Here is a 25,386-nt window from a genome sequence, read left to right on the forward strand (position 1 = left end):
AGTTCTTTGCATGGATCTTCCCAGCTCCTAACACAGTATCCAGCACAAAGTCAACACCTTTCTTTTTTATCTATGTTTTTGTTTGGTTGGTTTTTTTATGGTGCTGGGGATAGAACCCGGCCCTCAAGTGTGTTAGGCAGGTGCTCTACCACTGAGCCACACCCCCGGTGCACACAGAATAGATGTGTGAATGCAGTCTCCCGCTCACATCTCCCTGGAACAGAGAAGGCACAAGGAAGAGAAATAAGAGCATCCAGGGGCCAAAGCTGCTGTGACCCTGCTATTCGTCATCCTCGTGGCAGCAAATGATGGCACTGCTTGGGCTACATGCTGGCCACTGTGACTCCTCTATCCCATCGACATGTCAACTCATTAGTCCTCATTTGAGCTGGTGGGAACCGAGGCACAGGATAGTTCATTTACCTGAGGTCACACATGTGATAAGCAGTAGTGCCATATTTGGAGCCCAGACCTTCTGCAGCCTCCCAGCTACCGACCTGGCTTAACTCTGGCTGATTAGTGCTCTGTGGCTTGAGGGCCAGCTTCTGCCAGCCAGTCACCCTGCTGTATCGGTTTTATTCTCTTTCTTTCTTTGTTCATTTAACGACCTTTTTTTCCTTCTCATGTAAGACCAGGTAATGTGCTAATGTCATAAGAAGATTTGAAGGAGGAGCCATCTCACACAATAGCACAAAACCTCGGTCATCATGCTTATGAACCCTAAGAGGGTTTCAACAAGTTTTTATTGAACACATATTATATGCCAAACACTGCTCTAGGTACTTGGGCTTCCTCAATGAACAAAGATGAAAAACCCTAAGAGCTTACATTTTATTTGGGGCAAGGTGAAGATTGGGGAGAGATAATAAATAATTAACATAATATTTCTGGTCACGGTGGACTAGGAAAATTACATTGACATGCTCTCTAAATACAGCTTTAAAAAAAACTGAACAAAAATATACAAAGGATTTGTTTAAATGCAAAGTGAAGGAGGAAGGGAGAGATTACTGGGCCAGAAGAGATGGTTCCTAATTTGACAAATATTTTTTTTTCTAAAATTTTTTAGTTGTTGATAGACTTTTATTTTATTTATTTATATGTGGTGCTGAGATTCAAACCCATTGAGACACATGCCAGGCAAATGCACTACCGCTGAGCTGCAACTCCAGTAATTTAACAAATATTGATGCATTAATCCCCATAATCATCATCTGAATTGTTCTATGAAAAGAATATTGCCTGGTACGTGACCAGTGCTGTGTGTAGTTTGTTAAACTAGTGCTCTGTATATATTATCTCATGTAAGCCTCACAACATCTCTATGAAGTAGGTCCTATTAATTACTGTTATATGAGGAAACCGAGAGTTTAAGTGACTTGCTCATGGTCACACAGATAGTACATGTCAGATCCAGGCTTTGAACTCAAGCATTCTGAGTCTAGAGTCTGTGTGCTCAGCTACCATTCCTGCTACCTCCTTAGAAATATCATCTGCGGGGCTGGGGATGTGGCTCAAGCGGTAGCGCGCTCGCCTGGCATGCGTGCGGCCCGGGTTCGATCCTCAGCACCACATACAAACAAAGATGTTGTGTCCACCGATAACTAAAAAATAAATATTTAAAAAAAGTTCTCTCTCTCTCTCTCCTCTCTCATTCTCTCTTTAAAAAAAAATATCATCTGCTGTTTTTCTATCAGCTCTTACAGAAAGATCACTCAGGCAGGAATGTTATTATTGTTTTGTGCACAGAGAAATTACTACATAATCTCTATCAAAATCTCATTTTATGCAAAGATGTTTAAAAATACTTAGAGGATGAAAAACTGTAACCCAAGGCACAACCTCCAGGTGCTACTCAAACTATAGTACGAAGATTGATGGGGGTAGGGATCTCTCTTTAGGCCCAAGCTAGTGCACTGAGACAATCTAAGAGCAAATATCAGGCCAGGCCATTGTAACTACTGGATTCTACCTCTGCTGAGCCAGACCAGGCCAGAGTACTTGGACAGCAGGACAGGGATGGACAGATGTTCCCAGCGCTCCACTCCCTTGACCAGGGACAGATGTGGATAGGAAGTAATGGTCAGGTCCATGGTGTTCAGGTTCATTTCATTTTGTGACCTTGAGCAAGTCTTTTGTGTCATTGTTGTTGAGCCACATCCCCAGCCCCTTTTTTATATTTTATTTTGAGACAGGGTCTTGCTAAATTGCTGAGGCTGGCTTTGAGCTCGTGATCCTCCTGCCTCCACCTCCAGAGCGTTGGGATCACAGGTGTGCGCCACCACACCTGGCTTCAGCCAGTCACTTTAACAGCACTTTTTGCAAAATGGAGGTGGTAGTGTATCCCCATGGTTATAAGATGGACCACTGAGAAAGAAAACAATGATCACACTATGTCACACCCTGTGACAGCATCTTAACAACAGCCCACTGCAACTCAGGTTGCTTTGAAATTCCTCTCAGCCTCCCATGAGAGTCCACAGTTTCTCCTGTCTTCTGTTATGTTGCTTAGTGTGTGATAATCCATTTTTTTTACCTGTGTTTCAGGAACAAAACGTAATGCAACTTCTTCTACTCGTGGGGCTCTTTGCATCTTAGGTTTTTCAAAGCACTTGCTTGTTGGTTTGTGAAGGAAGAGCAGCCCATTCCTCCAAAGACAAAGGTTGCTTTTACTAATCTCAGCCTCACTCTCTGGTTGGCTGCCTTTCTTTCTACATAATCACTTTTGATCCAAATGCTGAATCACAGTATAATCTTTCAAAGACATTTTCAATAGCACTAAATTCAGTACATGCAGTACCTACCTCGGGTCTAAGTTGACGTGAAGACAATACGAACAGCTCTGCTCAATTTTTCAAATTTGCAAAGAACAATGGCTGATTCGTGGGGACGATGCCATTGATTGTAAGATATGCTCCCAACCTTGGGAAATGAAAACAACAACAACAAAAAATGTATGTCTTGGGACTAGTTAAATGTGGTGGTAAATACTTAGATTTTTTTTTTTTTCAACTGACAGAAAACTCACTTCAACAAAAGAAACACATTGAGGCATGAAGCTGCAAAGTCACGTTATTCCAGCTTCAGGCATGGCTGATTCAGGACTCTAGGTACAGTCAGGACTCACCTCCCCTCCATTTTTCTCTTTTACAGGGTTGGCTACAGTCTGAGGTGTTACATGGCAACAACACATGGCAGCTCTAGCCCCTTCCTCTTCTGTTTCAAGTCTAGCAAAAAGGAAGGAGTATTTTTTGTTCTACATTTTTTTTTGCCTGAATATCAATGCTTCTCATGGGCTCTGACAGGTCACATGGCCAGCCCTGGACGAATTGCTCTGGTTAGAAAGTATCCCCCAAAGCTCATATGATGAACCTAATCACCAAATTCATATATTAATGGTGTTTGGAAGTGAGGCCTTTGATGCAGAACTCAGATTAGATGAGGTCATGAGAAGTCCCATGATGGAGTTGGTGGCTATAGAAGAGGAAGAGCCTGAATTCACAGCTTTCTCCACCATGTTGTGATGCCCACAGGGGCCCTCACCAGAAACCGGCACCTTGCTCTTGGACTTCCCAGCCTCCAGAACCGTGAGGCCCCCAAAATCCTATTCTTTATAAATTACCCAGTTTCGGGTATTTTGTTATAGCAATATAAAACAGACTAAGTCCCCAGTCAAGGTGGTAACAATTTCCACACCCCTCCCCCCTTCCTCCCCCTTCCCCCAGAAGTCTTGCTGGAGCTCATGTGGGGGTCTCCCAGAGGGAGACCAGGGAAGGATGCAGAGATGTGCCTGATAATAGGCCCAGTGCAGCTGGGTAGGATTAGCCCAGGGAGCATAACCCCAGCCCGCCCCTGCTGGGGAGTGTTGCCCTGCTGCTGGAGAGGACCCCTGGCTGCAACCCAGCAATCTGAGTCAGCCTGCCGGCCTCCCTCCCTCGGGGCAGCTGAGCCGGCACTGACTCAGCGCCTGCGTGAGCTGGAGGCCGCCTGGAAAGTTAATAAGCTTCTGAGGCAAAGACATCCCTCCAGTGACGTGGGTTGGTGCCGTGAGTGGGTGGCAATGAATGAAACAGAGTGGGCACGTTCTTAGAGCGCTTATGAAGCTAAGAGGTGCAGAGAGAGGGAAGGAAAGTCAAGGGTAGCCACTGAAAAAGGCCGCTGTGGGGCATATTGCAAATGGCCTCCGGAGGCTCAGACTGTGCACCAGGCTCCTTTTCCACTACTCAGACCCCCCACTAACCCCCCACCCTCTGCCAGGGCTGTCTGCCCAGCCCTACCTTCCAGCCCACCAGACTCTGCCAGTCTGCCCCTTCTCAGCCTAAATTTCTAGAAGCAGGGTGGGGGTGGAATGGGGTGTAGCCATTGCTCTCCCACCCCAAAGTCTTTGCTGCATGTGGAGTAGGGGAGACCAGGAAGGAGGCATAGTTAGGAGGGGATCCCTGGGAGAAGGGAAGAAATGGAGGAGATGGAGACAGGAAGGTGTGAGGACTGTAGAACCATCCTGAAGCTCAGTGATCTCCATGCAGAGTTCCTGCTCTGCCCCCAGCTAGGACGGTACTGTCCCTGCCCTCCAGGAGCTCAGAGACTAGTCTGGGAGACAGGAAGAGAAATGGTTAATCACAATGGAATGTGCTAGTGCCTTAGCCCCAGGATATGGTCTGGGGGCTGAGGTTTGTGGGAGAAAAATTCTGAGAAGGAAGTGAAGCAGGAGCAATTGCTGAGCCAGGAGGTCTCAGGTCACATTGGCCCCTGGCCTGGTCCGGAGGGGTGAGCAGATGGCTCTGGATCACAGCTGCACTGCAGAGTGGTCCCCTGGAGGCAAAGGGACTGGCTTTTACACTTCTTTCCAGGTTTTGGATGAGGGCTGCTGGGTGGTGGTACTTCCCTGACAAAGAGGCTTCTGTCAGCCAAGGACCATTCTTTACATCAGGGACAGCTAGGGGGCGGCTGTGAGTCCTCAAGCCAACCACAGCCCCTAGAGGATGGGTATTAGACCAGCTGTTTGGTGGGGAACCAGGAGAGGGAGCAGGGGACAGCCGGAGAGCTTCGTTGGGACAAGGTCACTCTGCTGCATCCTAAAGATCATCCCAAGGGGTGGACCTATACAAAACTGTAGAAGCACAAAGCCCTTTCTGGAAACACTGAGATAGTTAAACATGACATTGAGTGCAGGAAGGAAATGAAGGGTCAGGGGAAGAGGCCTGACAAATGGCCAGAGGCCAGATTATGACGAATCCAGACAACTTGTTATTAAAGTTTGTCTAAGAGGAACTGGATTCTCACCGCCACCCCGCCCCCACCCCTGCTCCCACATTTTTTTTTTTTTTTTTTTTTTTGGTGAAGGTGAAGGAACTGGATTCTTATTCCTCCTCATTGCAGTCTTGTCTACAATCATTTATCCAATGTCAAGGTGCAAACCAGCCTGGCTCTGCTCAGCCTGGATCCAGATGCTGCAGAAGTGAAAAGGGGAAGGAGCCTCAAGCAAGTAAATGGCAGAAGAGGGACATAGAGGGGCTGTGTCCCAGGGCTGCCAGGACAGAGGCTGCGACCGGCTGAAAGTTAAGTCCTTTTCCTCGGCGTCCACATTTGGGAAGTAGGAAGAAAGTCTCATTTCAGGAGCCTCAGGAGAGGGATAAGCACAGAATTTGGAGTCAGAAAAGCAGGCCTATTGCACAGGCCAGCTGGAGCCACTGGGAAAGTCCACATCTGTCACTAGCAATCATATCTGCCCCCGGGTGTCAGCTGAGATGACACGTGTGTAAAAAGGCTGAGCAAATGTCAGCTGCTGTAACCTTGCCACAAGAAATCAGATCCGCACCAGGGAGACTCCCAAGTCAGGCTTATTTTACTCCAGTTGTCATTTGGCACCAAGCAGGTTGGGGACCTGCTGAATGGCACAGCAAGTCAGCAGTAAAACCAAGGTCTGAAACCATCCAAACTACTGACACCAGTGTTGTCCACCGAACCAGCCAAAACCCATGCTCATGCTGCAGCTCCCAGGTGGAAGAAGTTCCCAGGAAGTTCCTTTTAGCGAAGGGTGTTGCCCAGTGGGCAGCCCCCAAGAACCTCCAAATCAATGGCAAGACATAGCTGGATGAGGTTCCCAGGAGTCAGGGGGAAAAGGGAGACAGGGAATAGGAGAAAAATGTCTAAGGTTGGCCACTGGTTCTGAGGACTGGAGAGGAGACTCTGAATTTTTAAGTGCTTCTTCTGCCACTGCCTTTGTCCTGAAACCTTTAAAAAATACATTTGTTGAGTTGTGATTCACATACCACGCAATGCATCCTTTGAAGTGTACAGCTCAGTGGTTTCAGTATATTCACAGGGTGATACAACCATCCTCACAATCAATTTCAGAACATTTTCATTACCCCATAAAAGAGCTCCTGCTCATTAGCAGTCCCTCTCTTTCCCACTCCTCCTTTCCCACAGACCTGGGCACTCACTAATTTTCTCCTTCCTTCCTTCCTTTTTTTTTTTTTTAAGAATTTTTTTAATATTTATTTTTTTAGTTTTCGGCAGACACAACATCTTTGTTTTGTATGTGGTGCTGAGGATCGAACCCGGGCCGCACACATGCCAGGAGAGCGAGCTACCGCTTGAGCCACATCCCCAGCCCCCTTCTTTCCTTTTATACTGGAGATTTAGCCCAGGGATGCTTTGCCACTGAGCCACATCCCCAGCTCTTTTTATTTAGAGACAGGGTCTCACAAAGTTGTTTAGTGCCTCAATAGTTGCTGAGGCTGGCTTTGAACTCACAATTCTCCTGCCTCAGCCTCCCAAGTCTCTGGGATTACAGGCACATGCTATCTGGCTTACTTTCTGTCTATAGATTTGCCTGTTGTGGACATTTCATTAGATAGAATTGTACAGTTTATGACCTTTGTGACTGGCTTTCTTTATAGCATAACAATTTCAAGATTCATCCATGTTGTAACATGTATCAATATTCATTCTTTTTTATGGATGGATAATATACGAATGCACTCATTTTTTTAAAATCCATTCAGTAGATGAACATTTGATTGTTTCCATCCTCTGACTGCATGAATATTTGTGTACAAGGTTTTGTGGGGACACAGATTTTTATTCCTCTTAGGTCAGCCCTCTACATTCAAAGATTCAACCAACACAAATAAAAAATATTTTTTAAAAATTTGTGTCTGTCCTGAACATGTACAGATTTTTCTGCCTTGTCATTGTTGCATAAACAAGACAGCATGACAACTATTTACATTGTATTAGGTGTCGTTAGTAATCTAGAAATGATTTAAAGTATAAGGACATAAGCAAGTCCCTGGGATCAATCCCCAGCACCAAAGAAAAAAGCATAAGGAAAGATGTTCCCAGTGCCTATGCAAATACTCTGCCATTTTCTTTAAGGACTTGAGCATCTGTGGGTTTTGGATTCCTCAGGGGTACTGAAGCTAATCCCCTGAGGACACTGAAAGGCAGGTGGAACTACAGGTTTCTATCATTGTCAAGAGACTGCACTGTGCATTTCTTTCCTTCCCCCTTTCCCTGTCCTTGTCCCCTCAGGAGTACCTTAGCAGGATTCTCTACCTGAGGCTAAGATTTTCATGGTACCGACTGTAAAGATTTGTGATCATGTTCTGTTATTTTTTTTTTCTGCCTCTGGATGTGACAGTAAGAAACAATCCAATCCCAAGAGACCTGGGACCCATTTACACCCCTCCCTGCTGCCTTTGGGAGGGAGCAACTGACTTTCCCCTGAGAGTAATACTGTGACTTCCTTTCAGTCTCTCTTCCCAGCAGAGTCAGGAGCCTGGCCAAGTGGGAGGCTCAGCTTCTAATTCAGTGGGGCCATCGAAATCCAGTTATGGTTGATATAAGATTTCCCCTCTGTGTGGAAGAACCCAGAGCCACAGATGTGGGTGAGGGAGAGGTGACAGTGAAGCACCCATAGGCTGCAGGCAGAGCTCACCGCTGCCTGTGGGTGCTTCTTGGGGCTAACCCTGTACATATCACCTTCTCATGACAAGGAAGAATCACAGGGAACGCATTGGTGAGTTCATGATTGGTGGTTCAGGTAATGTCATCTGTTATCCTATGGGTAGGCAATCCGTGTCTATCAGACTGAGAAGTGTTAAACAAAGAATTGCCTTTCAAAGGAGAATAATAAGCCATTAAGAGAGTGGGGTCAGGGGCTGGGGATATACCTCAATGGGTAGAGTGCTTGCCTTGCATGCACAAGGCCCTGGGTTCAATCCTTAGCACCACCAAGAAAAGTGGGACTGTGCTTCAAAAGCCAGGCTTCTACTGTGAAGATTGTCACAGCTTCATTTGGCTTCCATATCTGCTATAAAAATCCAGCACTTCATTGAATCTGCAAAGATTTTGTGTGTGACATAGGGGAGGGTATTGGGGACTGAACTCAGGTCCTTGCACATACTAGGCAAGCACTCTACCATTAAGTTACAAGCCCAGTCCTTTTTATCTCTTATTTTGAGACATGGTCTCATTAAGTTGCCCAGGTTTGGCCTCTAACTTCTGATCCTCCTGCCTCAGCCTTCCATGTGGGGTCTTCAAGGTCCTTAGGGTCAAATGGCAGAAATCATCCTGTAGCATGAACCAGTTTTCAAAGCCTTCTCTTGCTCGGGGCTCCATTCAAGGGGATAGCTTTAAGATTATCTAGTAAATGAGTTAGAACAGCATACCAGAAAAGAATATGTGATAACACTAAAGTCCATAGAGATCCCCAAGGCCTCATGCTGCTTTTGTGGTGGTTGTGGGGGGTGTGAGGTATACTTTACTTTGGAGAGAAAAATCTTGGCATGTTCAGAACCATGGACCCCAAACCATTATTGAGACCTTGGTTTTTTTCTTTTTGGTACTGGGAATTGAATTTGGGACACTCAAACATTGAGCCACATCCCCAGCCCTATTTTGTATTTTATTTAGAGGCAAGGTTTCACAGAGTTGCTTAGTGCCTTGCTTTTGCTGAGGCTGGCTTTGAACTTGTGATCTCCCTGCCTCAGCCTCTCAAGCAGCTGGGATTACAGACATGTGCCACTGTGCCTGGCTAGAGACCTTTTTATTTCTGTCATATCTAGGATACTTGCTTCTTGCTGCTCTCTGGGTCCTATTAGCATGATGTCATCTACACAGAGCAGAATAGCATTATATCTTGTGCAATGACGAAGTGTTCAAAATCTGAGAATTGGAGAGCTGTCAGAGAGTTAATGGAGTCCCGTGGCAAGATGGTGAAGCTATACGGGTGGTCCTGATGAATGGAAACAGAATTTCTGATGGTTTCTGCTTCTTGGAATACAGAAAAAAGACTTGCCAGCTCAATAACTGCTTATCAGGTGTCAGGGACTGAATTCATTTTCTCCAGCAATGAGACCACATCTGAAATAGCAGCTGCAATTGGAGTCACCACATAATTAAGTTTATGAAAATCCACCATCGTTTTCCAAGGCCCATCTGCCATCTTCCCTAGACAAACTGAATTTTAAAGTGGGAATGTGATAAAATCACCACCCTGGAATCTTTGAAGGCTCTGGTGGTATTATTAATCTCTTAGTTCCCCCAGAGAATGCAGTATTTCCCTTGGTTTATCAGTTTCATAAGGAGGGATTTCCACTTGACTTTCCCATCACCGAATCTCTTACTTTGCCAATGTGAGAGTCAACATAGTCATTCTGCCAGTGGTTGGGGATGTCTGTTCCAGGTGTATAATTAGGAACACAGAAAAAAAAGGAGCTTTGCCAGGCACAGGGGTGCATGCCTATAATCCTAGTGACTTGGGAGGCTGAGGCAGGAGGATTGCAAATTCAAGGCCAGCCATAGCAACTTAGCAAGTCCCTGTCTCAAAGTAAAAAACAAAAAGAACTGGGGGGGCTGGAGTTGTGGCTCAGTGGCAGAGCGCTTGCTTCACATATGTGAGGCACTGGGTTCAATCCTCAGCACCACATAAAAATAAGTAAACAAAATAAAGATATTGTTAAAAAAAAAAAAAAGAACTGGGGATGGGGTTGGGGATATAGCTCAGTTGGTAGATTGCTCAAATGCACAAGGTCCTGGGTTCACTCCCTAGCACCATAAATAAATAAATAAAAACCAAAAGAACCAGGGATGTAGCTCAGTGGTAGAGCACCCCTGAGTTCAACTCAGAACTTCAGAAAAAAAATTTGGGGGCTGGGGGTGTAGCTTAGTGATAGAGTGCTTGTCTAGCATGAGCAAGGCTCAGTGTTCTACCCCCAACACTGCAAAAAAATAAAATACATTGGAGATTTATAAGTCCTATTTTTTTTTTTGTTGTTGTTGTTGTTGTTTTGCTTTGGTGGTGCTGAGGATTAAACCCAGGGTCTTGCACATGCTGGGTGAGTACTCTACCCACTGATCTACGCCCCTAGTCCTCCATAGGTCCTATTATAAAGTCATTCAGTCAAACTCCACTTGTTTCTTTTCTTTCTCTTCTTTTCTTTTTTCTTTTTCTTTTTTTTTTTTTTTTTTTTGTACCTGGGATTGAATTCAGGGGCACTCAACCACTGAGCCACACCCCTGGCCCTATTTTGTATTTTATTTAGAGACAGGGTCTCACTGAGTTGCTGAATCTGGCTTTGAACTCGAGATCCTCCTATCTCAGTTTCCCAAGCTTTGGGGATTACAGGTGTGCACCACCACACCCCACTTTCACTTATTTCTTGATCCATTTTAACTCCTACTCTGACCAGTAGATCCCAGCGGAGTTCTCGAATACCAGGAATTAATATTATCCAAGAGCCAATGCCCAGTTTTCACCATGAGGCCTGTATTATACAATCTTTTGTTGTGTATTGTAACTCAGACAGAGGGCCCTAAATCTCGTGGGGAAGGCTGGAGCAGAAGCAGAGCGCATACTGGTCATATTATTGCAATTCTCTTTCTTGGAGGTATCCCCCCTCCACTTCTTCCAGGGTTCTGGAATAGTGACTGACTCAGGCTTAGGAATTGGAGGAGAGACTTATAGTAATTATGGTGGCTAAGGTCAGACCTCCGTTTGCCAAAGGTGAACATTTTTCATGTAAATCAAGTAGAAACTTAGTGGATTGGTGGGCTGCTCGTGTATTTTGGTCCTAGGGAGTCTGCATATTCACTTAGCCACATCAATCTCTGTAGGTTAGACCATTCCTGGTAGCTCCACTGGCCCTGCCTGTTATAATAACCACACTCACTTTTCCCTAAAAATTAAGTGCTAGACTTGGTTCAGCACTTGTACTGCTCCAGAATCTACACATCCCACTGAAATCCCTTTTCAACTGCTGCTGTTCCCACTAGTGGTTCGCACCAGGGCTGTTCAGAGGTTCTGGTACTTATCCTCCCAAGGAACACCTCAAGTTCTTTGGTTTGGGGGGAACTGACCTTGGGAAACCCCATTATTTCCACATCCACTACCTTCCATTAGGGGATTAGCTTTGTTTTTTGGGAGCCGCTTGTCGGGAGCCATTCTCACACGTGACTGGGTGACTCCCGGTTAGGGTCTGAGGCGCTCTGGCTGTGTGGGAGCTTTCCCGGCCCTCTCCTGTTGAGAGAACCTGTCCGTGTGGGGGTGTGACTGACCACTGACCCCGGGGGCCCAATCACTGACCCTGACCTTGGAGTGCGGCCCCCCTTCAACCTTCATTGGATGGAATTATCCCCTGAATTTCTTGCTCCCCAATAAAAGGCTACTCCCTGGCGTGCTCTCTCTCTCTCTCTCTCTCTCTCTCCTGCTAGCCCTGAGTAATCCTTGCTGCCCTGCCGGGCGGTTAGAGGAGGGAACCAGAGAGGGGAGCCGTCTCGGACCTGGTCATAGAAAAAGGTAACTGAGTCTGTGTGTTTATTTCGATCTCACTAGCTAACTTTTATGCCAAGAACCTCTTTAATGAAACCAGTGCGCTGGCCGCATGGTGGAAGCCGCTAACATGTTTTCCACAGTAGGGAAGCCCAGTGAGAGTTACATTTTCACAGAACTCTTCCTACTATTTAGAATTGGAACACGCCAGGCAGAAGTAAGGAAGGAACAAGTGGTTTTCTGGTCCAGTGACCCAAGTGGGCCTTGGAAACATTCAGACAACAGCCAGGTCCTGGGAAGTACAGACATGTGAACCTTAATACTCTGTAACACTCTCAACTCTTGAGGTGCTCTGGAGAGGACTTACAGCTATAAATAGGCTTGATTTTTTTTTTCCTGTACTGGGGATTGAACTCAGGGGTGCTCTATTACTGAGCCACATGACCAGCCCTTTTTATTTTACTGAAACAGAGTCTTATTAAGTTGCTGAGGCTGGCTTTAAACTTGTGATCCTCCTGCCTCAGCCTCCTGAGTAGCTGGGATTACAGGTAAGCACCACCAAACTCAGCTGAAGTAACGTTTTGGTCTATGTGTAAAATGTGGCATGACTGAATCAAACCAATTAGCACATCCCTCACCTCAAAGACATCTTTTATTCCTCCTGCCCAACTGAAACATCATATTCTTTTGGTACCCCAACATCTGGTAACTACCATTCCATTGTCTGTTTCTATGAGTTGGTTTGTTTAGATTCCACATAAAAGTAAGAACATGCAATATTTGCTTCTCTGTGCCTTGTTTATTCCACTTAATGAAATGCCCTCTAGGTTCGTCCATGTTGATGCAAGTGACAGAATTTCCCTTATTGATGGATACTTAAGCAGACTCCATACCTTGCCTACTGTGACCAGTAAACACAGAGAGCAGACAGCTCTGGGAGAGGTGGGTGCCATTTCCTTTGGATAGACATCCAGAAGCAGGATCCCTGGATCACATGGTAACTCTATTTTCCGTGTATTGAGGAACCTTGCCTCAGCTTTTGAGCCGGGATCACACTGATCTTGGGGTGGTTCCCAGCAACCTATGGGCAGGGTTGAGATCCAGGGCACAGCCATTTTCACCTAAGCTTGGGCTGCTTTGCTCTGGAGCTTCCTATGGTGCTAACAGAGTCCTTGTCAGGCCTGCATCAGAGCTGAGGGCCCTTCTCCATGTGCTTCCCTTCCCCCTTTCCCCAGGTCACCCCACATAGACAATGGTGCACTCCCTCAGCCTCTGCTCCTGGAAGCCCCACCCTGTGCCACTTCACTTCTTCAACCGTCACAGGAGGACTATGAAAGCCCTAGCTGTTTTGAGAATTAATAACAAGTGGATGTTAGCTTGGGTGCCTTCTCCGGCATCAGGGGTTAATTTTCCATTTGTTCCTTCAAATCACTTCCCCCCTCCTCCACCCTGGGCCCCAGGAGGCTGAACCTTAAGGGCAACATCAACAGGCAGAGATCAGAGGGAAGAGGAGATGAGGCAGGCTCATTCATTCCTCTGGTCTCTTCCCTGCTGGTTGCTGCTGGTTGGCCCCAGATGTTGTATCCACCAATAACTAAAATAATAAATATTAAAAATTCTCTCTCTCTCTCTCCTCTCTCACTCTCTCTTTAAAAAAAATAAATAAAGAGAGAGAGAGAGAGAGAATTTTTTTTTAAATATTTATTTTATTTTTTTTAGTTTTCAGCGGACACAACATCTTTGTTTGTATGTGGTGCTGAGGATCGAACCCGGGCCGCACGCATGCCAGGCCAGCGTGCTACCACTTGAGCCACATTCCCAGCCCCATCAGCTGTTCTTCCTGGGTCCTGCTAACTGCCCCCTTTCCCTTAGACCCAGGGGTGGGAATGGTGTCCAGCCATTGTTGGCCCAGGGAGCTTGTGGCAGCATCTCCCTTAGCTGTGCCCAAACCTAAGTAAACAGGCCTTTTATTAAACTCTCTTCTGCTTTGACATTTAGTCCATCCTCTTTCCTCCTGGATTGATTGATCCAGTCAGTGAGAATTGTTTCACTGGCAGCAAGTGCCAGGAATCACGTTCAGACCCAACAAAGTCCAGAGGAGGCGAAGGAGACAGTTTCTTCCTGAGTCTTCTTTGTAAAGGCAAAGAAATCCTTGCTAGATGCCTCCCACCCCACCCTCCTCCCTTACTGCCACTGGTAGGGATGGGTCACATGCTGTCTTAGCCTCAGGTTCCCAGAAAATAGAGCTGAGACCAAGGAAGTGTGATCTCAGGAATCAGGATTGAGAGAGAAGATCAAGCCACACAGCGGAGCCTCAACGTAAGGATTTCCAGTTGGTGCCACTAACAAGTGACCTGTTGCTGTGTCCTATGGGATGGCTGAGAAGCCAGGTGATATGTGTCTCACCCAGCATATGTCCTGGGTGGAGGCGGGGGAAGCATCTCTCCATGGCTTTCAGCCCCCATTGGCCAAAGGTTCACCCTAATGGCACCCACCTCTCCCAGAGCAGTCCTTCTCAGGCCTGCGTCAGAGCTGAGGGCCCTTCTCCGTGTGCTTCCCTTCCCCAATTTCCCAGGTCACCCCACATAGACAATGGTGCACTCCCTCAGCCTCTGCTCCTGAAAACCCCACCCTGTGCCATTCCACTTCTTCAACCGTCACAGGAGGACCACGAAAGCCCTAGTTGTTTTGAGGATTAATAACAAGCTCTCCCTCATTCTAGGATTCCTGTATTCTAAATGGAGGCAGCAACAGAGAAGACCCAGGACAAAGGGAAAAAGGCACTCGTGCAAGTCTGAGATGCAGCACCACGGGGTCATACCTGTGTCTGCACCTGCAGCCATTCTAGATTGGAGAATGTGCAGAGCCCGTCGCTGCAGCAATGGTTGGAGCATGGGCTAGGAGAGGCCGAGGAGTACACACAGGTGACCAATAGGCATGCACATCCCTGAGAGAATTGCTGGCAGAGGGAATGAGATCACTGTTGATTAATTTGTTTAAACGCATCATTTGTAATAGAGTGGATATCAAGGAGCTGCCTGAATGCCTCTTTCAAGAGAACATCTTTAACTCTCCTCTCTGAAGGACTCCTGCATCACCCCTTCATCTCCTGGGTGACACGGAAATCAGTGATCAGCCTGTGTGGCAGGCATCATGACTTGACTTGCTAAGTGCTTGCCCCTTTGTAAGCCCCTCCTAGCAAGGCCAAAAATGAAAACTCAGCCTTCCCATCTTCCCTCACTGCTTGGTCCTGGTTCAAGTTCATCCAACCAACCTCAGCCGTTTTGCTAGTATAGATGATGATAGGGGCACCCCAATTCCAGAACCATAGTTTTATAAGCTATGTCTGGATTTGAACTCTGAACAGAACTCCTCGTTTACTTATTAGCTAGCTTGGTAACATCTCTGTCTTTCCCCACTTTGATGAAAGCTCCTTGATTTTCTTTCACTGTGTTCCCAGTGCAGGACCTAGTATAGCAAATGCTGAAAAATGATTTGTTTGACTGGGTGGAGATTAGAAAGCTACAGTATATAGACAGGGACAAGACAGTGGAAATAAACCTTATTTCCCCAATCTGTAAACTCTGGAGTATCTGGAGCTCAGTCCTTATTACCATTCTCTTCACACTCACTCCTTAGGGGATCCCATCTGGTCTTATCTGTTCCAATTTGTATCTCCTGGCATGATCTCTCCCTTGAACTTCTGACTCTTATACACAACTACCATCACCACATCTATTCTCAAATGTTAACAGGGATCTCAAATAGGACATGAACAAAGCAGAACTCTTAGCTTTTCCCCCTCCACACCTCCTATTCACACAGCCTTCCTTATTTAAGTAAATGGCAATTTCATTCCTCCAGTTACTTGGATCAGAAACCTGGGAGATGTCCCCAATGTCTCTGCCTCTCTGACATTTTTCCATCCCATTCTCTGGGCTCCACACAAGGTATATAAAACCCATCACTTCTCCCCAGCTCCACTTCTCTTATCTCCCAGGCATATTTTGTCAGGATTATTGCAATAACCTTCCATACCCAGATGCTTCTGGAATGCACATCACATTCCCCTTGTCCCTCTGACTTCAGCTCTGGCTTCAATGGATGATCCTGTGAGCTCAGCTCATCTTGTGCCAATAGCATTTGCCTCGAGTGTGCACCTTGTGTCTGTTTTCTCCCTGCCCTTCTCTAATGCTCTAGGAGTCCTTTGGGCTCCAGCATGTTCACAGGCCAGAAGAGCAGGCTTGGTGTCCTGTGGGAGGAGCTTCCACCAACAGGGAGAGGAATCGGTGAATAAAAACCTAAGCTTCTTTTCTTGAGGTGAATAATTCTGAGAGACTTTCTTAAGCTCTTCAGGAAGGGCTGGAGGGTGGGAGGGGCGCATGCCTGTAATCCCAGTGACTGGGGAGGCTGAGGCAGGAGGATTGCAAGTGTGAAGCCAGGTTGGGAAATTTAGCAAGGCTCTAAGCAACTCAATGATACCTTGTCTCAAAACAAAACAAAACAAAACAAAACTACCCTCTTCAGAAAGGCCTGAACAAATTGGTAATGAACTCATATACTTACTCTCCTTCTTCTCTGACTCATTCCCTGTCTCAGGCTCTGAGTTTAGAGAAAATCAAGCTAAGAACATTGATACCCAGGTCACAGTAAAAACAGGACCCCCAGAATGAGATTCTGGAAAGCACCCATGACTAATCAGAAGTCAACAAGGACCCTGTTCCTTGTGGTAGATAGGGTGCTGGCCTGGCACGCAGTAGCATCACAATGACACAGGCTCTCCCTGCTTTCAACAGGGAAGATGTGTGGGTGAAAAAGAAAGCATCCAGGTATGTGGTATCTCTGGACTTGGATGGTATATAGCTGGTGGCAGTGGTACATGCCTTTAGCGGAGGCTGAGGCAGGAGGAAGGCAAGTTCAAGATCAGCCTGGGCAACTTAGCGAAACCCTGTGTTATGATTTGGATCTGGAATGTCCCCCCAAACTCGTGTGTTGAAAGCATGGTCCCCAATGCACGGCAATTCAGAGGTGGGGCTTTTAGGCAATGATTGGATTATGAGGGATCTGAACTCATCAGTGATATAACCAATCAGAGGGATGGATTAATAACTGATAGGTTGATGTTGAATGGACTCCTGGGAGGTAGGACCTAGTTGAAGGAAGTAAGTCACTGGGGGTGTGCCCCTGAAGAGTTTATCTTCTCCCAGTCCCTTCCTCTCTCTCCCTCTGCCTCCAGCTGCCGTGAGCTGGGCAGCTTTCCCGCCACACCCTTCTGCCATGATCTGCTACCTCATTTCAGGCCCAGAGCAATGGAGTTGGCTGACCATGGACTGAATTCTCTGAAACCATGTGCCAAAATGAATCCTTCCTCCTCTAAGTTGTTCTTGTCAGGTATTTTAGTCATGATGATGAAAAGCTGACTAATGTACCCATCTAAAAATAACAAAAGGACTAGGGATGTAGCTTAGTGGTAGAGAGCCCCTGGGTTCAATCCCAGTACTGGAAAAAAAACAAAACAAAGTATTGTGGGAGCTACGGTAAATTGAATTGGCTGACTTTCATTCAATGCTTTGAAAGCCTAGAAAAAATGTCAGAGGCAGATAGCCAACAATCAATTTAATAAAAGCAATAAAAGCCAGAAGACCTCCAAAGCATATATTAAAGAGACCCTCATCTTCTACAGTGATAGGGCAGACTGTGCTGAAAATAAGACCCAAAATCTAATTGTAAGGGTAGCAGAATTGCAAAGAAAGATAGAATGTGTGCAGTCCTAACAGATCTCTAATGCTAATGTCAAGGCCTGATGAAAAAGGAGTGGAACCCTGAGGTTTAGGAGGGGACATCTGGGACATCAAACTCCCCAAGACCCCTGAACCCCCTGAAATTCCAAGCTAGCAGAAGCAACCCTTGCCAGCCTACCCTTGTGTAGAAGAGCAGTGCAGAAATTAGGATAGGATTTGACCCTTGCAAGAGGATATCTGTTTTCTTCAGCTATGACCCCCAAGTCCTCACATTGCTTTGGGCTCAAAGACTAAAGTCAGATCTCAGTATAGTCTGAAAGAAAGGCAGTCCTTGCTTTTGGAGAAAATAGTCACTCCCCAGGACCCAGATAATATGGTCTGGAAGAAACAAAGGCAATAAATGTGAGGGTGCTAGACTATGGTGCAAATTGATAGGGAAGCACTCTCCTGGAACATGGGTATAACATTCTGGAAGGATACCTAGAGCTAGTCTTAACATGCTTCATGACATGCTCTATGGAATGGTCTACAGTAATAGAATGGGGGTGCTGGGACTGCCTTGGGAGAATTTTGTGTTTTTTTGAATGATAAAAAAATATATAAGGCTTATAATGATTTTTTTATATTGTGGTAAATGGACAGCAAAGTGATCACTTTAATCTTTCTTTTTCTTTTCTTTCTTTTTTTTTTTTTTTTTTTTTTTTTTTTTGTGGGGTTTTGTTGGTTGGTTTGTTTTCTATGGTGAACGGAATCTGGGGCTTCACATATACCAGGCAAGCTCTCTACCACTGAGATACGCCCTGAGTCCCTTTTGTTTTATTTTGAGACAGAGTCTAGCTAAATTGTCCAGGCTGGTCTCAAACTTTCAATCCTCCTGTTTCAGTTCCCCAAGTCCCTGGGCTTGTACTTAATGCCAACAAACCTGGCTCTTAAATGTTTTTATGTACCTGTTGTGCAACCATTGCCACTGTCTATTTCTAGAATTTTTCTGTTATTCCAAATCAAAACTCTGTACCTTTTTTTTTTTTTTTTTTTTAGTACTGGGGATTGAACTCTGGAGTTCTCTACCACTGAGCTACATCCTTAACCCTTTTTAAATTTTATTTTGAGACAGGGTCTTGCTAATTCACCTAGGCTGGCCTTGAACTTGTGATCCTCCTGCCTCAGCTTCCTAAGTAGCTGGGATTACAGGTGTGCATCCTCGTACCTGGCTATTTGGCGAAGTTTTGAGAAAGAGGTCAAAAGACCAGGGAAGTTGGGGTGCTAGAATGGGATTTATTACTTAGAGCCCAACTGCTGACTGAGTTCTCCAAGGAAGCCCAGAGGGCACCTTTCACTAACGCAGTAAGGGAAACTCACCGTGCATCAGGGAGGAGGGGCACTCCATTAGAAACATGCTAAGGGTTCCACTGAACCTGAAACTAAGCTATCATCGGGTTTTATTTAGGCTCCTCATGTGGTAGCTCAGAAGGCTAAGACCGGAGGGAGTGTACTGGTAAAGATGATCAACTCTACTTGACGTGAAGAACTAGGGTGCTGCTACACAATTGGGGGCAAGGAAGAACAGGTCTAGAATTCAGGGGTGCCTCTTGGTGCCTCTGTGCCCACTGATGAGGGTTACCAAGCAATTGTGGTAACTAAGGACTCAGCCCCTGAGTCTGGTCGTGATGTGGCAGCAGATCTTGAGGGAACATCCTTGAAGCATGCAGCAGGACAGCCTCCGCAGGGAATTCACTGGTGCCCACCCCCTTTGAGGCTGTTCCTCACTGACAGACAATCTCTCTGGGGGGCTTATGCTCTTATTGCTCTGATATTTGTCTCGGGGATTCCCAGGTAAAACTTCAAAGACCTCAGAGCATTTAGAAAAATAAAACATCTATAAACTCAGTCCCAGCTGAACCTGCGCAAATGGGAATTTGTCTCTTCCGATTCCAGAGGCCCTGGCCCTTGCCAGCATGGAGTGACCTGAATCACCCCTGAGTCCCTGGCATTCAGCAGCCCACACTCCTCAGCTTCTGAAGGATGCTGGCAAACACACCAGTGAGAGGTTTGGAATCCACTGAGGCACAGGGAAGGAGCCCAGGCTGACCTCCAGCGTGCATGAGGGCAAACATGCCTTTGATTCCCAGGTTCTGTGAACAGCCTGCCCCGGCCCCTGGCATGTGGCCCCACTTCTTATACCTGGGGTCAGGAGTTGCCAGGTTTGTCCTGGCCTCCCAAAGGAGGCAGCCTGTTTGCTTTTACCATCTTGCCTTTGAGGAGACCTTTATCCTCATGTAAGACAAGCTGCAGCAGCCCCTGTGTGCACAGAAGACCGCCCCAAGAGCCAGTGAGAAGGAAGTCCCCTCCCTGATGGGGCTGCCCGAGCCCAGTGCCTGCACTCTGCAGGCAATCAGAAGCGGGAGCTGCAGCCGGGACTGAAGAGGTTAATGTGCATCTGCCTCCGAATGTTAATGTGTCTAGGTGATGTCAGTGGGAGCCGGGAAGGAGGGAGTGGGGAGAGCAGTTGGGCTTGGAGGCAGCAGAGGCTGCCAGGCTGCGGAGGAAGACCCCCTTCCAGACTGCGGGGTTCACAGCTCTGCTCTGGGACGAGGCGGGGGCAGGCACTGGAGGTTGCCGCAGCCTGCGTGGGTGGGCAGGAGCTCAACTCAGGGGAGCAGGCGACCCGCACCAGCTGAATGGACCTGCAAGCCTTGTTGCTGCCCACTGGCCCCAATGCCAGCAATGCTTCCGATGGCCCTGACAACCTCACCTCTGCCGGTGAGTGGAATTGGAGGGGAGTCCTTCCTGATGGGCTGGGGGTGGGAAATGGGAAGGTTTCACCCAGGAGCCAAACTGCTTGGGAAACTTTATCACAGTTCTTGGAGACAAGCTCTGCAGTTGGCTTTGCCTGGAGGGGAAGGAGAAAAGTGGACAGAGGTGGGCAGGGCAGAAGGGGCAGGAGTAGAGGAGAGGGCAGCCGCGCATTCAAAAGTGGCAAGGGATGGTGGCCAGCCATGAGGCAGGCAGGGAAGCCTTGCTGATGAGTTCCAATACGCTTTGCAGAAAAAATTCTGGGCTGGAAAAGCAAGCTGCTGGGTAGCGTGGGAGACAGCAGGAGCCTGGCTCAGTCACCTCACTGGGGGCTCCTCTTACTCGCACTGGGGTAATAGGGTCTGAGCTGCACTTACTGCCCTCTGGCAGAAGCTGTGGGAAGCGAAGACTTCACAGAGCTTGAGGGGATTAACTTTTCTGGTGAATTAAGCTTCCTGACATTTCCAGAGCTGCAGTGCCCTGGGATTCTAGCTTTGAAGGAGAAGGGAAGGAAGGAAAAGAAGAAGGGTTTGAATGCAGGAAATTTTCAGGCTGCAGGGTTGCAATACTCAGCTTCCTTCTCTGCCTGACTCAGAAAGCTGAGGCTGGTGTGGGAACTGGCCAAGGAAATTCCTGGTAGGAGTCTGGAGCTCCCAGGGCCGCAGACCTGGGCTCAGTGAGCAAAAGGCTCCGTGAGACATCATCCACAGCAGTGCCCGGGAATTTGTGCCCGGACTCCAGCCAGGGAATCCCTGAGATGAAATGATAGGGATTGCAAATAGACAATACATGCACACACAGACACACACAGAGACACACATACTCTCATGATTATTATTATTATTTTTTTGGACAAAATTTTCCGTTGAAACCCAGGCATCTACAGACCAATTCTCCATCAGTCAGTTGTGGGTCTTGACTCTGTAACTTCAGAGTAGACACAGGAGGCAAAGAGTCGGGTCTTCCAACTCACAAGTGGCTTGGAAGAATCTGGTAGAATTCCCAGGGAACAGTGGAGGAGGGCAAGGGAACAGGATTAGCAACAGTGTGGAGAGGAAGGCTGGTGGGAGAGAGTTCCAGATGAATGTGGGCCCCGAGCTAAGACAGTGGGGAGGGTGAAAGGGAAGCCAGAGTCCACTGGGGGTGGAGCAGGAGCAGAGGCCATGTCACGTGGAACACTTACTCCTTCTGTCCCCAGTGTCACCTCCTCGCGTGGGGAGGGTCTCCTACATCAACATCATCATGCCTTCGGTGTTCGGCACCATCTGCCTCCTGGGCATCGTGGGGAACTCCACGGTCATCTTTGCAGTGGTGAAGAAGTCCAAGCTGCACTGGTGCAGCAACGTCCCCGATATCTTCATTATCAACCTCTCCGTGGTGGATCTCCTCTTTCTCCTGGGCATGCCCTTCATGATCCACCAGCTCATGGGCAATGGCGTCTGGCACTTTGGGGAGACCATGTGCACCCTCATCACAGCCATGGACGCCAACAGTCAGTTCACCAGCACCTATATCCTGACCGCCATGGCCATTGACCGCTACCTGGCCACGGTCCACCCCATCTCTTCCACCAAGTTCCGGAAGCCCTCAGTGGCTACCCTGGTGATCTGCCTCCTGTGGGCCCTCTCTTTCATCAGTATCACCCCGGTGTGGCTCTACGCCAGGCTCATCCCCTTCCCTGGGGGTGCTGTGGGCTGTGGCATCCGCCTGCCCAACCCAGACACTGACCTCTACTGGTTCACGCTCTACCAGTTTTTCTTGGCCTTTGCCCTGCCCTTTGTGGTCATCACCGCTGCCTATGTGAGGATCCTGCAGCGCATGACCTCCTCGGTGGCCCCTGCCTCTCAACGCAGTATCCGGCTGCGGACTAAGAGGGTGACCCGTACAGCCATCGCCATCTGCCTGGTTTTCTTTGTGTGCTGGGCGCCCTACTATGTGCTGCAGCTGACCCAGTTGTCCATCAGCCGCCCAACTCTCACCTTTGTCTACCTGTACAATGCGGCCATCAGCTTGGGCTATGCCAACAGCTGCCTCAACCCCTTTGTGTACATTGTGCTCTGTGAGACATTTCGCAAGCGCCTGGTCCTGTCGGTGAAGCCTGCTGCCCAGGGGCAGCTTCGCACGGTCAGCAATGCTCAGACAGCTGACGAGGAGAGGACCGAAAGCAAAGGCACCTGACACTTCTCCTGCCATCCAGATACCTCCTAGTCAGGTCACCACAGCAAGCCATGGGGAGACATAGAGAAAAACCCAAGGCCACCCTGGGGGGAGGCAGGGAGGCTGGGTGAGGGGTTGCTGTAGTTAAATATACTATGGGGCCCATCAATTGCTGGGGAGAATTGGAGTCAGCTTGGGGGACTTCTGACCTCAGAAATGCCATTGGGGGATCAGGATGAGGGTTTTGGGTGGAAATGTTTGTTTGAATGTTCCGTTGAGCCCTACATGTGTTAGCTCCCATGTGTCTTTTTCCCAAGGGAAGAGGTGGAAGCTCCTAGCTGAGCTTGTTTAAAATCAGACAGGGCCAGCAGATGGGCAGCAGGGCCACATCGCCCAGGGACCTTGGGAAAAGGAAAGATGGCGCAGCCCAAATGCACTTTCCCATCTCTGGTTGGTGTTAGAGAAGGCATCCTTTCTCCCAAGCTGGTGGGTCACAGAAAGCAAAGCCTGTTGTCTTCTTTCCAGCATGCTGTGTGGATTTCCCTTTCTCTCTAGGGGATGCATGTTTGCATTGGGGGTGGGGCTCTGAACCCCACAGGAATTAAAGCCCATTTTGCTGAAAGATCTGATTAGGAGAAGAGGAGGGCAAGCTGGGGTGGGGGTCTTGAAACCAATAGAAATGGGGGGAGGGGGCTTTTGCAGCTGTGGGGACTTTCTCTTCATGGCGCTCATCTGCTCCTCAGTAGCTCCCTGGAGTTGGCGTCCATGTGTTCTACAGGTGCAGAGGGTCATTCCAGTGCCTGATGTATGGACATCACCTTGTAGCCCTTCCTCTCCAAAATCAAAATGAATAAAAGAAACCTCCACCCACGTGGCTCTGGATGCTTCTGTGTCATTGCTTGGGTTTGGGGTGAGTGCAAGTAGCATACAAGGGAAAGGGGTCTTTTGGCTGTGGCGCTTAGCCTTTGATTTGGGCTGTATGTTAGGGAGCCTGAAGCACACAGGAGGATTCGGTGACATTAAAGGAATTACTGTTAATTGATTAGATTACAGTTCTGCTGCTGAGCTGATTCTGGGGACTCAGCTTCCTGGCTTGGACATGTCACCAAGCCTGGCCCCTCAGGCCCTAAGTCCTCCCCCCCACCCCTGTGCGCCCCCTTCCCCTGCTGAGTCACCAGCTGCAGGGCCAGGGCGGGCTATGGGAGCAGCCTGAGCCAGCTGAGATCTGGGTGGCAGCTGGAGCAGGCTGCTGCAGGCCACTGGGAGGCAGCCCTGCCTGCTGCTTCTCAGTTCCTTTACTGAGAGGGGGCCAAGCCAGAGCCCTCAGCAGCCGCTCAGTGGACGTTAATGAGATAGTGGGAGCAAATTGTCCAGAAGCATCCTTAAAGCAGGCGAGTGAGCACAGCCCGTTCCCGTTCTTGCTGGTTGTTGTTCAGGCGAATTGCAGCGATAGCCTGCTTGGAAAACTTCTGGGCAGCGTCCCTGGGTCAGCTATTTTTGTCATCATCATTAGTAGTTCCTGGCCCACTGTTAGCTTTCCTCTTTGTTATCAATAGGGTCTCTAGCTGCCACAGGAATGCCCGAGGTCCATTTTAGATGCATTTTAGATTCTTAGGGGAGTCTTTGGGGAAAATTTAAGAAGAGTCAGCCACAGTTTGGTAAAGGAGCCCTTCCTTCACCAAGAAATCTGGGAGAGGAAATAAGTGAGACACAGGTGACCGAGTGGGTAGAGGCCCCAGCCTCTCCTGGGGAAGAGGGGAACATCCTGTCCTCCAGCTCTCAAGTTGAAAGGGAAGCCCGGGGGACCAAGCCAGGAAAGTGAGTAGGTGGTGCTGTAAACAGAAGAGAGGGCAGAGGATCAGAGGAGCCACAGAGAAGTCAGGGAAAACAGAGGGTGTAGGGGAGAAGGGTATCAGGGAGGCTGAAAGAGGTGAGGGTACTATAACAGGGAAATGTCGCCAACACATCTCTCCCCAGCCTGATCCAGCAGGAACATAAACACTGTTGAGATGTCACAGCATAAGGATAAGCAGAGGTCATATGGGTTTGTCATGGGAGAAGAGATATCTCTGAAGAAGGGTCTGAGGGGTTCCTGGAGAGAAGAGGGTTCTTGGCATGTGCATTAGAAAAGAATCCAAGGGAAAATGAGGGTGATCTCACAGAGAGACTCCTTTGGGAGTGAGGCAATAAATACATATTTAAAGGAGAATGTGGGTCTTCTCAAGAGTGAGAGATGTGGTTTGGGGGTTCCCAGCTCTTCTTTTAAAGGAAAGTTGGTGAGGGGTGGGTATGGAAAGGCATGTAAGAATGATATCAATCTGGTGATCTCTCAAGACAGTTTCTGGTGGTTTGGTCACTCTCAGGATCCTCAGGCTGACATGGTCTTTCTTATCTGACCAATAGCACCAGAAAGAGCCAGATGAGGTGGTGCATGGCCATAATCCCAGCGACTCCAGAGGCTGAGGCAGGAGGATCACAAGTTTAAGATCCTGTGCAATTTAACAAATCCCTGTCTCAAAAAAACGGGGGCGGGGCTGGGGATGCGGCTCAAGCGGTAGCGCGCTAGCCTGGCATGCGCGGGGGGGGGGGGGGGGGGGGGGGGCGGGGGGGCGCTGGGGTTCGATCCTCAGGTCACATAAAAATAAAGTAAAGATGTTATGTCCACCGAAAACTAAAAAATAAATATTAAAAAAAAATTCTCTTAAAAAAAAAAATGCTGGGAATGTGGCTCAGTGGTCAAGTGGGTTCACTCCCCAGTACCAAAAAAAAAAAAAAGACACTAGAAAATCCCATAAATTATGGGTGCCTCCAGATATCTTTTTTTTTTTTTCAAGAGAGAGAGAGAGAGAGAATTTTTTAATATTTATTTTTTAGCTTTTCAAGGAACACAACATCTTTGTTGTGGTGCTGAGGATC

At 47.8% G+C, this 25,386-nt stretch overlaps 1 protein-coding gene and 1 non-coding gene across 2 annotated transcripts; one reads left to right on the forward strand and one right to left on the reverse strand.

Annotated features, from left to right (window-relative positions):
- Nucleotides 1–624: 624 nt before the first annotated feature.
- LOC143398757 (small nucleolar RNA U13) lies at nucleotides 625–730 on the reverse strand. The gene has a single exon (XR_013091350.1). It is a non-coding gene; the product is annotated as a small nucleolar RNA U13 (small nucleolar RNA).
- Nucleotides 731–20,183: 19,453 nt separating this feature from the next.
- On the forward strand, nucleotides 20,184–22,491 carry Mchr1 (melanin concentrating hormone receptor 1). Its single transcript, XM_076853332.2, has 2 exons — nucleotides 20,184–20,280; nucleotides 21,512–22,491. The coding sequence occupies exons 1-2, from the start codon at nucleotides 20,199–20,201 to the stop codon at nucleotides 22,489–22,491; spliced, it is 1,062 nt and encodes a 353-aa protein (XP_076709447.1). The 5' UTR covers nucleotides 20,184–20,198.
- The last annotated feature ends 2,895 nt before the right edge of the window (nucleotides 22,492–25,386 follow it).

Source organism: Callospermophilus lateralis, chromosome 4, assembly GCF_048772815.1.
Source record: "Callospermophilus lateralis isolate mCalLat2 chromosome 4, mCalLat2.hap1, whole genome shotgun sequence".
Lineage (NCBI taxonomy): Eukaryota > Metazoa > Chordata > Mammalia > Rodentia > Sciuridae > Callospermophilus > Callospermophilus lateralis.